A 13,788-nucleotide genomic window follows, 5' to 3' on the forward strand; every position below is an offset into this window, starting at 1 on the left:
AGTTTGATGCTTTTGTAAACTATCCACAAAAACCAATTGTTACATAAAGCTGCCCAGGGCTCAGAGCTTGCTGTTCTTCTTTTCTATGGTAATTAAATCATGATATTAAATAGAAGTTAAGATTTCAGCCATTAGAAGAAGGAATATGTGGAACAGTGGTATCCTTCACTCCAATATTTGTTGAGCTTCCCTGAGAGTTCTCAGAGACGGTGTTGCCCCCATCCTCATGATGCACAAAAGTTAGACTGACAACTGCATTTGACTGTCCGATTACTTCTATAGAATGACCCACATATTTTCATAATTAGATGATAAATCATGCTTTACAAAACACTAGCCCCAATCCCAGGAGCATTGAATCAGAGTCCATTTCACCTCTGCCACTGGTTTGCTCAAAACGGTCTGTCCTCTCTCTCCTGGAATCCTGAAAACCTTTTAGAAATCCCACAAAACAGTAAGGAAATTAAGAGTAGGGGAATGTGTTTCTCCATACAGACTAGTTAAGACTACAAATGATTACCTAGAAAGTGATCAAGGAGGAGAGGATTAAAGATGGAGGCATGAGAGGTGAGACGGAGGCTTCCTTCTAAAACCACATAAAATACAAAAATATAATTAATATGAGTAATCCTGAAAGGGCAACAGGAACGAGGGTTGTGCCAAACTGCATAAACCTGGTGAAAGGAATAAACCTCACGGAACAGAGTAAGGTACCAAAGCCGTGGCCCGGCTGGACCCAAGGCCTTTCCCAACCCCAGCTCACTGCCAGGAAGGAAGAGAAACAGAGTGGGAAGGGAGTGGAGGGCTAAGACTACTGAATACCTAACTCCAGAGATCTACTCTGGGAGCACATACACACATTTCATGGTGCTTGCATGGTATTCTTGTGATTAACTAAGACAGGCAGAATTCCTGGAGAGATTGAGATTCCAGCTGCTTGTGGAAAGCAGGGATCCATATCCGGCAGTCCTGGGACAAAAGAAAGGTGGGCGATCTAAGAGGCTTCCTAAGAAGGAAGCCCTTAGCAAGAGGGCTGCTAAAGGGGCAAGGATTGCACAGAGCAGTCATGCTCAGGAGAAAAGAAAGTAGACAAAATTGTCTGAGTGCACTATACCCAGCAGGTTGGGAGCTTTCACAGTCTTTAGGTGCTCCAGTTCCCTGGCCGGCTATGCACCACCAAGGAACCCCTCAGTGATACACACCCAACTGCACATTCCAGCCAGTAAACCCTACCCTGGCTTTAGGACAGCCAGACGGAAGATCTGTTTACAGCAACTACAAATGCAAAGCATAGAGGCTTATACCTATGTGCTTGGCCCACTTGTTCAGACACTGGAGACAGGCACAGCAGCTGGGAAGCAGGAAACAGCTCTTTCCTCCCCCAGGCACCAATACCACTCCCCTGCGGACGTTGCTTCAGGGGTTGAGCAGCTCCACAGAGTAGAGCTTCTGGATACAAGAGGGGCCCATACACAAATACAAAATGCCAAAGGAACCTGGTTGAAATTTAAATTATTAATCAACACAACTCCTCAGGATCATTTAAATGACATTGACCTCATGAATCTTCCTGAAAGAGAGTTCAAAATAAAAATTATTAACATGCTTATGTAGGTACAGAAAAATATTCAAGAACTCAAGAGGGAATTCCAGTTGGAGATACAATCATTGAAGAGCACAGTGGGGGTATTAAAAGCAGATTAGATATGGTGGAGGAGACAATAAATGAAATAGAAACTAGAAAAGAGGAATACAAAGAAGCTGAGGAACAGAGAGAAAAAGGATCCCTAAGAATGAAAGAATGTTGAGAGTACTGTGTGACCAATAGAAACAGAACAATACTCGCATTATAGGGGTACCAGAAAGAGAACAGAAAGAAAAAGGGACAGAAAGTGTCTCTGAGGAGGTAACTGCTGAAAACTTCCCCAATATGGAGAAGGAGATTGTCTTTCAGGCCATGGAGGTGCACAGATCTCCCAGGACAAGGGACTCAAGGAAGACAACACCAAGACATAGAGTAATTAAATGTCAAAGATCAAGGATAAGGACAGGCTGTTCAAAGCACCAGAGAGAGAAATAAGAACACATACAAGGGAAGCCCATCAGGCTATCATCAGATTTCTCAACAGAAACCTTATAGGCAGAAAGGAGTGGCATGACTTATTTAATGCAATGAAGCAGAAAGGCCTTGAACAAAGGGGCCGTTCGAACCAAGATTACTTGACTCAGGAAGATTATCACTTAAATTTGAAGGAGGGATTAAACAATTTCCAGACAACCAAAAGCTGAGAGAATTTACCTCCCACAAACCATCTCTACAGTGTATTTTGGAGGGACTGCTACAGATGAAAGTGTTAAGGTTTAATAGCTGTCACCACAGGTAATAAAACCACAGTAGAGAAAGTAGAACAGCTAATTACAACACAAATGCAAAATTAAATTAACTGTCCCCAAAGTAAATCAAGGGATAGACAAAGAGTACAGAATATGACACCTAATATATAAAGAATGGAGGAGGAATACACAGGAAAAAAAAAAAAAGAACCTTTAGACTGTTTGTAATACCATATTAAGTGAGTTAAGTTAGACTCTTAGATAGTAAGGAAGTTAACCTTGAGCTTTTGATAACCACGAATCTAAAGACTACAAAAGCAATAGGTACATACCTACCGATAATCACCCTAAATGTAAATGGTTTGAATGCACCAATAAAAAGACATAGAGTCACTGAATGGATAAAAAACAAAGCCCATCTATATGCTGCATACAAGAGATTCACTTTAAACCCAAAGATACGTACAGACTAAAAGTGAAGGGATGGAAAAAACATATTTCATGCAATTAATAGGGAGAAAACAGCAGGAGTTGCAGTAATTGTATGAGATGAAATAGACATCAAAACAAAGAAAGTAACAAGAGAAAAAGAAGGACATTACATACTGATAAAGGGCTCAGTCCAACAAGAGAATATAACCATTATAAATATCTATGCACCCAACACAGGAGCACCAACATATGTGATAACAGAATTAAACAAAGAAATAGAATGTAATGCATTCATTTCAGGAGACTTCAACACACCACTCATTCCAAAGGACCAATCAACCAGACAGAAAATGAGTACACAGAGGCACTGAGCAACACATTAGAACAGATGGACCTAAATATGTCAAACAAAAGCCAACATAATTAAAAGGGGAAATAGAATACACCACATTCATTTTAGAGACTTTAACATACCACTCACACCAAAAGATAGATCAATTAGATAGAAAATAAATATAGAAACAGAGACACTGAACAATACACTGGAACAGAAGGACGTGACAGACATCAACAGAACGCTACATCCAAAAGCAGCACAATACACATTCTTCTCAAGTGCACATGGAACATTTTCAAGAATAGATCATATAATAGGCCAGAAAAAGAGCCTCGGTAAATAAAAAAAGATTGAAATTGTACAAACCAGTTTCACAGACCACAAAGGTATGAAACCAGAAATAAATTACGCAAAGAAAATGAAAAAGCTCACAAACACATGGAGGCTTTACAACATGCTCCTAAATAACCAATGGATCAATGACCAAATAAAAACAGAGATCAAGCAATATATGGAGATAAATACCAACAATAATTCAACACCTCAAAGTCTGTGGGATGCAGCAAAGGCCATGCTAAGACAGAAGTATACTGCAATACAGGCATACCTCAGCAAAGAAAATCAATCCCATATGAACAACATAAACTCACAATTGACAAAACTAGAAAAGGAAGAATAAATTAGGCCCAAAGTCAGTTCAAGGAGGGACATAATAAAGATTAGAGTAAAAATAAATAAAATTGAGAAGAATAAAACAACAGAAAGAATCAATGAAAGCAGGAAATGGTTCTTTGAGAAAATAAACAAAATGGATAAACCCCTAGCAAGACTTATCAAGAAAAAAAGAGTCTACGCACATAAACAGAACCAGAAATGACAAAGGAAAGATCAAGACAGACACCACAGAAATACAAAGAATCATTACAGAATACTATAAAAAATTAATGCTAACAAATTGGTAACCTAAAAGAAATGGACAACTTTCTAGAAAAGTACAACCTTCCAAGGCTGACCCAAAAAGAAACAGAAAATCTGAACAGAACAATTACCAGCAACAAAATTGAACTGGTAATCAAAAACCTGCCTAAGAACAAAATCCCTGGACCAGATGAAATCACTGCTGAGTGTTATCAAACATTTAGTTAAGATCTAATACCCATCCTCCTTAAAGTTTTCCAAAGAGTAGAAGAACAGGGAATACTTCTAAACTCATTCTATGAGGATCACTCTAATACCAAAAAGAAGGAAAAACACCACAAAAAAAGAAAATTACAGACCAATATCCCTGATGAACACAGATGCAAAAATACTCAATAAAATATTAGTAAATCGAACTCAAAAATACATCAAAAAGATCATCTATCATGATCAAGTAGATTTATTCCAGAGATGCAAGGATGGTATAACATTAGAAAAACCGTCAACATCATCCACCACATCAACAAAAAGGAGGACAAAACCACATATGCATTTCCAAAGATGCAGAAAAAGCGTTTGACAAAATTCAACATTCATTCATTATAAAATCTCTCAACAAAATGGGTATAGAAGGGCATAATTATGCAAAGAAGTAAAAAGCTAACCTTTTCAAACAATAAGGCTTCTCTCTCACTTACCAACTTCACATTTCCCTGTATGGCCCCAGAAGATGACTGGTTAGCCAGAGACGGGTAAGATTCCTCAAGGGAGGAACAACCTAAGACAGGCACAGTCGCAGGGGGGCCATCAGGTGAGAAATTGGGGATCAACAGAGGTGAGGCTTAGAACCTCACCCCCCCGTTCTGAGAGAAATCTACTCCATACGTGGATGTTTCATTGCCCTTGTCTAGCTTGGATTAACACATAGTCTACAGGCACACACCTGATCATCTACATTTGCTCTCTTACAACACTAAACTGTATTTTCTACCTTTATCTTGTATCTACCTACCACTTCAGCATTTTATTTAAAATAATAATAATAAAGAGAGAAATGTGGTATCCACATATAAATCAAGTATAAAAATCAAATGAGTATTCATATTTGAACTGATTGTTTATAGTTCATAATGCATGAGCAAAACCGAAAGTTTCTGTGATGACTGCCCTTGTAATGTTCACCATGTAACTTATTCACTATGTAAGAATTTGTTCTCCATGTAAGAACTTGTTCGTTATGCTTCAGAAAATTGGAGACTGACGAAAATTAGGCTTGGGGGTGGATTAATGATTGTGCATTGATACCCCTAAACAGAATTTTATTGTTGTTAACAACCATTTGATCAATAAATATGCGAGATCCCCTCTCAAAAAAAAAAAAATACACACTTCCAATTGTAAAATAAGTAAGTAACCGGGATGTAATGCATAGCATAAGGAATATAGTCAAAGTATTGTAACAACTTTGTATGGTGACAGCTGGTAGCTAGAATTATCATGTATATAAATATTGAATCACTGTGTTGTACACCTGAAACTAATGTAATACTGTGTCAACTACCCTTCAATAAAAAATAATAATCTACAAAAAAAAAAAATGGGTATAGAGGGCAAGTACCTCAACATAATAAAGGCCATATATGACAAACCCACAGACAACATCATACTTAATAGTGAGAAGCTGAAAGCTTTTCCTTTAAGACTGGGAACAAGACAAGGACGCCCACTCTCCCCACATCCATTCAACAGTACTGGAGGTTCTAGCCACAGCAATCAGACAACACAAAGAAATAAAAGGCATCCAGATTGGTAAAGAAGTTAAACTGTCCCTGTTTGCAGATGACATGATATTGTACATTAAGAACACTAAAATCCACTACAAAACTACTAGACCTAATATCTGAATTCAGGAAAGTTGCAGGATACAAAATTAATATGCAGAAATCTGTGGCTTTCCTATACACTAACAATGAACTACTAGAGAGACAAATCAGAAAAACAATTCCATTCACAGTTGCATCAAAAACAATGAAACACCTAGGACTAAACCTAACAAAGATAGTGAAAGACCTATACTTTGAAAACTACAAGACAGTCATGAGAGAAGTTAAAGAAGATACCAATAAATGGAAACACATCCCTCATGCTCATGGACAGGAAGAATTAATATTGTCAAAATGGCCATCCTACCTAAAGCAATCTACAGAATCAATGCAATTCCTAACAAAATTCCAACAACTTTCTTCAACGAACTAGAGAAAATCGTTCTAAAATTCATATGGAAACACAGAAGACCCGGAAGAGCCAAAGTAATCCTGAGGAGGAAGAATAAAGCAGGGGGGTCGTACTCTACTACAAAGCCACAGTACTCAAGACTATTTGGTACTGGCACACAGACCAGTGGAACAGAATAGAGTCCAGATATTAACCCAAACATATACAGTCAATTAATACATGATAAAGCTGCCATGCATATACAATGGGGAAACGACAGCCTCTTCAACAGCTGGTGCTGGCAAAACTGGACAGCTACATGTAAGAGAATGAAACTGGATCACTGTCTAACTCCATACACAAAAGTAAATTCAAAATGGATCAAAGACCTGAATGTAAGTCATGAAACCATAAAACTCTTAGGGAAAAAAAGACAAAAATCTCTTGGACATAAACATGAACGACTTCTTAAAGAACTTATCTCCTGGGCAAGGGAAACAAAAGCAAAAATGAACAAGTGGGACTATATCAAGCTGAAAAGTTTCCATACAGCAAAGGACACCACCAGTAGAACAAAAAGGCACCCTCCAGTATGGGAGAATATAGTAATAAATTACTTCAACAAACCAATCCAATAAAGGGTTGACATCCAAAATATATAAAGAGCTCAAGCACCTCAACAAACAAAAAGCAAATAATCCAATTAAAAAATGGGCAGAGGAGTTAAACAGACAGTTCTCCAAGGAAATTCGCATGGCCAACAGACACATGAAAAGATCCTCCACATTGCTAGTTATCAGAGAAATACAAATTAAAACCACAATGAGGTATCACCTCACACCAGTTAGGATCGACAACATAGTAAAGACAAGGAACAACAAATGCTGGTGAGGCTGTGGAGAAAGGGAAACCCTCCTACACTGTTGGTGGGAATGTAAATTAGTTCAACCATTGTGGAAAGCAGTATGGAGGTTCCTCAAAAAGCTCAAAATAGAAATATCATTTGACCCAGGAATTCCACTCCTAGGAATTTACCCTAAGAATGCAGCAGCCCTATTTGAAAAAGACATATGCACCTCTACGTTTATCGCAGCACTGGCTATGTTTACAATAGCCAAGAAATGCATGCAACTTAGGTGTCCATCAGTAGATGAATGGATAAAGATGTGGTACATATACACAAGAGAATATTATTCAGCCATAAGAATCCTACCATTTGCAACAATATGGATGGAGCTAGAGGGTATCATGCTCAGGGAAATAAGCAAGGCAGAAAAAGACAAGTGTCAAATGATTTCACTCATCTGTGGAGTAGAAGAGCAAAGAAAAAAACTGAAGGAACCAAATAGCAGCAGAATCATAGAACCTGAGAGTGGACTAACAGTTACCAAAGGGAAAGGGATAAGGGGATAAAAGAGGGGCATTACTATGAGCAGACATAATGTCGGGGGTTGGGTGGGGAGGGGGTAGGCACAGGGAGGGCTGTACAACACAGAGAAGACAAGTAGTGATTCTATAGCGTCTTACTACACTGATGGACAGTGTTTGTTTGGGGGTATGCGGGGGAATTGGTGATGGGGGAATCTAGTAAACATAATGTTCCTCATGTAATTGTAGATTAATGAAAGTAAAGTAAATAAAATAAAATAATAAAATAACTGAAGGAACAAATAAAAATAAATAAATAAAGATAGAGAAAATCTTTGCAAATCACATACCTCTTTAAGGACTCAGACCTAGTATACATACATAAGTTTCAAAACCCAATAATAAGAAGAGCAACTAATTAAAATAAAAATGGGAAAAAGAGATGAACAGGTGACCAAAAATGTTATGTGTATAAATAAGTAGACACTCAACATCCTTAGCCATTAGGGAAATGCAAATTAAAACCACAAGGCACTAGAAAGGCCATAATTTTAAAAATCAGAAAATAGCCAGTCTTGACAAAGATGTGGAGAAACTGAAACCCTGATACACTGTTGGTAGAAATGTAAAATGGTGCAGCCACTATAGAAGCCTGACAGTTCCTCCAAAGGTTAGACACAGAATTACCACATGACCCAGTAATTCCACTTTTAAGTATTTACTCAAGCAAAAAGGAAACATACATCCACACAGAGATTTATACATGAATATTCACAGTAGTTTATTCCTAACAGCCAAAAACTAGGCACAATGAAAAATCCTTAAAGATAGGTGATTAGTTAAACTAACTGTGGTACATCCATACTATGGAATACTGTTCAGCAATAAAAATGAAACAAACTTTCAATATACACAATAACCTGAATTAATCTCAACATAAGTACAGAGTGAAAGACAAGAAAGAATACATACTGTCAACCAGTGGTACTGGAAAAAAAAGAATATCCACATGCAAATTAATGAAGTTGGACCTTTACCTTACACCACATAAAAATTAACTCAGAATGGATTAAAGGCCTACATCTAAGACCTAAAAACATAAAACTCTTAGAAGCAAACATAGGGGAAAAGCTTTATGACATTTAATTTGGCAATGATTTCTTGGATAAAAACACAATTTACAAAAGTAAAATTAGATAAATTGGAATTCATCAAAATTTAGAACTTCTCTGTATCAAAGGACACAACACAATGTGAAAAGGCAACCTGTGGAATGGGAGAAAATATTTGCATATTTATCTGATGAAAGGTTAATATCCAGAATATATAAAGAACTCCTACAACTCAACAAAAAATAAAGAATCTGAGTCAAAAATCAGCAAAGGAGTTGAATAGCTATTTCTCAAAAGATGACATACAGATGGCCCACGAGCACATGAAAAGATGCTGAACAACACTGACCATTAAGGAAATGCAAATTAAAACGACAATGAGGTACTATCTCACACCCATTAGGATGGCTGGGTATATCAAAGAAACAATAGTAACAAGTGTTGGGAAATGTGGATAAACTGGAACTCTTACACAATTGAGAGCAATATAAAATGGTGCAGCTTCTTTGGAAAACAGTATGGAGGTACCTCAAAAAAAAAAACCCTAAAAACAGAACTACAATATGATCAAGTTATCCCATTTCTAGGTATATATGCAAAAGAAAGGAAGGTTTGGGTAGTTGTTTGCACACCTGTGTTCCTAGCAGCAGTATTCCCAATATTCAAGAGGAGGAAGCAACACAAATGTCCATCAATGGCTGAGTTAACAAAATGTGGTATACACATACAACAGAATTATTTTTACCCTTAAAAAGGGAAATCCTGGCACATGCTACAACATGGCTGAACCTTGAGAATATTACACTAGATTAAATTAATCAGTAACCTAACAACAAATACTTAAAGATTCCACTTGGGTGAAATACTTAAAAGTAGTAAAAGAAAGACAAAGTAGAACGGCGGATGTCAGAGGCTGGGGGAGGAAGGAATGGAGAGTTACTGTTTAATGGGTAACAGTTTCAGTTTTGCATGATGAAGAGAGTTCTGAAGATTGGTTGTACAACAATGTGAATATACTTAAGACTACTGAACTGTGCACTTAAATGTTAAAATGGTATGTTTTATATTATGTATATTTTACCACAATTTTAAAGAAGAATACATACTATATGAATCAATTATCTAAAATTCCAGAAAATGCAAACTAATCTATAGTTACAGAAAGCAGATCAGTGGTTGTCAGGGGACATGGAGGGTGGAGAGAAGGGAAGAGGCATGATAACAGGACTTCAAAGAGGCACGAAGAAACTTTTGGGGGTGACAGAAACACTCGTCGTGATGATTTCACAGGTATCAACATACATCAAAACATATACAACATATATACATATAAAAATTGTACACTTTAAATGGGTTTTCTAAAAAACCTCAATAAACAATAAAGCTGTTTTTTTTTCAAAAAGGATAAATGGTATGTACTAATAACAATTAGTGTACTTCCTTGCCTCATCATCAATCTTCATCTGAAAATCTTCCTCATCTTCTTCTTCTGAAGCAATAAAAGACTTCTCACCATAGCCAGCATCCTGGAAGAGGACCAATTCATGCAATCAATTATCAATCAACTGGAAAGCACAAAGCACAATTTCACTGAACACCTAGTACAGAATATCAAAGCACATTTTGCACAGAAAATGGATTCTGTTAACTATCACCATAGGCTATCAGAGGATATATTACATTTCAAGAAACTTATCAGCTGATATATGGATAGTTAAGGCCCACGAGGGAGCTAAATACAGATGCTCATTAACTCAGACTCATTGATTCAGTGGGACAGAGTTGTGCCATCACACATCAGCTAGATCTTTTCTACTTTGGCCTGATAAGAACACTTCTGTGCTAATAGTTACCAAAGGGAAAGAGACTGGGGAGGACGGGTGGGAGGGGAGGGATAAGGGTGGGAAGAAAGGAAGGGGGGCGTTGCGATTAGCATGTATGGTGTTGGGGGGGCACGGGGAGGGCTGTGCAACACAGAGAAGGCAAGTAGTGATTCTACAGTATCTTACTATGTTGAAGGACAGTGACTCCGAACTTGGTGACAAGTAGTGATTTTACCGCATCTTACTATGTTATGTACAGTGACTGTGAACGGGGATGTGGGGGGGACCTGGTGAAGGGGGGAGCCTAGTAAACATGATGTCCTTCATGTAACTGTAGATTAATGATACCAAAATTAAAAAAAAAAGAATACTTCTGTGCTTCTCTCAAGTACATGTCCAGCACCAACATCATCATCTCTGCCCACTCGTAAGGCTGTGGAAAACAACTGAGAAATACTTCCCTGCAAAATGCTTGTCTTGTAAAGAACAAGATTGAAGTCACCACCCAAATGGATATGCACAGCAAAAAATATGCCCTAGGTCCCTCACCAACCCTTCCCACTGATATGTAGCTAAACTGTAGTTTTCCCCAGAACTGCTACACACAGTGTATCTCATACAACATGAATTTTTAAATAATTGGCAATAATCTAAATCACCATCATTTCTAAGCCAGTGAAAACGGTCTTCATCTTTGTCTCTCTGAAAAAACCCATAGGCATAAGCAGTGCCTAAGAGGAAGGTGTTCACCTTTAGTCACTGCTCAGCAGCTATCATGCCATAAATAAGCACAGCACTGCTCTGGAGACACCATAGCTTTGATCTCCTCCTCAGTTGGTAAATGAAAATCAGATTTCAGCACCCACCAGTTTGGGTCCATCCCTAAAAAAGGTAAGAGAGAATGAAAACATTCTGAATTCCCAAGGCCCTTTCATTGACAGCAACAGGGATAGCAAGCAAAGACCGAACCAGGCAATGTCCTAAAAGGTATGAGGCCTAGCCAAAGACAGCCTGACTGGTCAAGAAAACCCCTGCTAGGTTTTCCTACATCTCAAATAAGACATTCAACAATCACACTGAATTTCCTGGCAGGCAAAATCAAAAAGCAATCAGAGCCTCCAAAATTCAAAGATTTTCTATCTTCTCCTTTAGATGACTAACAATTTCTTTTTCCATTTTGTTAGCTGTACATTTATCCTTTAACAGAAATCCCTAATTCCTTTCTTGGAAAGAGGCAGAGAGGACAAATAATCAATCACAACTGATGACCTGTGCGTTTGAAGTCAGCGCAGAGCTTTAGCCTCTTCCGGATGCTGCTTTCTGAATGGGAAGGAAAGGTTTCTTTTTATATCTTCCATTTGGATCCGCTGTGGCTGATCTTTACTCTTCCAGAAGAGGTGGTAAATAAAAACCTGCCCAATAAACCAAATGTTTTTTATCTAACAAATAATAAAAGCCCTCACCAGGGCCCCTTCCCCTGTTAAGTCCCTGTGTGTTTTGATCCTTCTTGATGTGCCCCCAAATTCATATACCCTTTTATGTGCATCCTGACCTCCTCCTTATCCTCTCATTCTTACCTGCAGAAAGTCTTGAATGTGTATTTGCCCTTTTGGAGTTAGGCCTAGGAACTTCAAAACAAGGGGCACTGCTGGCCAACCACAAAAATATCCACTAATTCCCAAATATAGTAACCTTATCTTGTCCGAATGATAAGAAAGCCAGTTTCTGGCATCTTATGAAGGTAAATAGGGGCACGAAAAAGGTTGTTCTCAAATGCCTAAAACAGAAGGAAAAACACCAAATTATATACAGAGAAGCCCTAAGAAATTTGGTCAACTAATGAGAAAGGATAATCAAGCTTGTCTGCCCTTGTCCCCATTATGCCACCTAAAATCCATCCAGTAATATAAACAAATTATAATATGGAATATCAAGTGGAATTGGACAGGTTAAGTTTTTATCCACTGGCAATCTTTAAGAGTCAGTAGAGGGGAAACTACAGGATTTGGAGTCATGACACTGGCTCTGCTACTCACTATTATGATGTCAGGTAAGTTATATATATCCCTGAGTTTAACTTTCAGCCATCTTTATAACAGATAGTTAGAATGCTTATACCTCACAGGATTGCTATAAAGATTATATATGGAAGTCATCTGATAAGTACTATACTACTACCCTAGCCCCTGACATAATACAGATGAGATCAGAACATTTGTTAAAGAAATTTAAAAATAAAACAACAAAAGCTAATGAGGTAGAATATGTGCTAGAGAAGACAGAATAAACATGGAAGAGAGAAACATTTTGGACTTAAGTAGCAGCCACATGGGAACCAACTGTCACAAGAAACCTGTGCATCTAAGGAAAGACTTCTGAGAAAATCAGAGTTGTGGACAAGAAGAAAGAGGATCTTCAATATACGACTGTGCAAACAAAATTCTAATTGTGAAATAGAGAAAGAAAAAGAATTACAGGAGAAGATAAAACAGGATTTTTCTCAAACTACAAAGGTAGCCACAAAAGAAGGGGATGGATTGATAGAACATCTCAACAGAAAGTTACAGGAAGAAAAATGCCAGTAATAGAATAAAGATAATACTCAAAATCTGTTGGAAAATGGACTACAGATGTAAAGGATAAAGAAAAATAGGCTTTGCAGATGCTTTAAGAGAATAAGCAACAATAATAATGGAACTCACAAGGTACAAGAGCAGGGAAAATGGTTAAGATTGCCAAGAGAAATTAAGGGGAGGAAAAACACGGCAGGCAAGTGCTAGAGATTTCCTCACATCATTTGTGGACCTCTTGATTTCCCTGCAACAAAATGTGTGAAAGCTAGGTTTCCAGAGGACCTTTCTACAGCCATCAAAAAAGGAAGAAAAAACATTTTACTAAGGTTGTGGACTTTAAATAGCACAGTTTAGGTGTGGTTCAATACTCAAAATGACCACAACTAATACAGTCAAAACATACCACTTGGACCCATCCAAATTAAACATTTACAAATTAACTATAATTATTAATCCCAGGTTGACTTCCCTTTGCCACCCAGATGTTTCTGGATTTACCAGTGTGCATTTTCAAAAAACTACTTTAAATTTAGCTTACGAATAACATAATTAGAAGCCAATTTTAATAAAAAGATCAAAAAAATTCTGGATTACAACCACTCTTGGATTATACTGATCTTCCCCACATTTGATGTAAGACTAGTACCTCAATGAACTAAAACTGGTTCTCTCTGGGG

General features: G+C 37.7%; 1 protein-coding gene across 1 annotated transcript in view; it reads right to left on the bottom strand.

Annotated features, from left to right (window-relative positions):
* The window catches only part of LOC130682145 (transcription initiation factor TFIID subunit 1-like), a 180,881-nt gene that overhangs the window by 140,677 nt on the left and 26,416 nt on the right, over positions 1-13,788 (bottom strand). The window contains 8 exon segments of the mRNA XM_057496300.1: positions 10,161-10,241; positions 11,289-11,321; positions 11,323-11,420; positions 11,808-11,877; positions 11,879-11,950; positions 12,116-12,131; positions 12,133-12,173; positions 12,175-12,315. Coding sequence (XP_057352283.1) covers positions 10,161-10,241; positions 11,289-11,321; positions 11,323-11,420; positions 11,808-11,877; positions 11,879-11,950; positions 12,116-12,131; positions 12,133-12,173; positions 12,175-12,315 — 552 coding nt within the window.

Source organism: Manis pentadactyla, chromosome Y (assembly GCF_030020395.1).
Source record: "Manis pentadactyla isolate mManPen7 chromosome Y, mManPen7.hap1, whole genome shotgun sequence".
In the NCBI taxonomy this organism is placed as follows: domain Eukaryota; kingdom Metazoa; phylum Chordata; class Mammalia; order Pholidota; family Manidae; genus Manis; species Manis pentadactyla.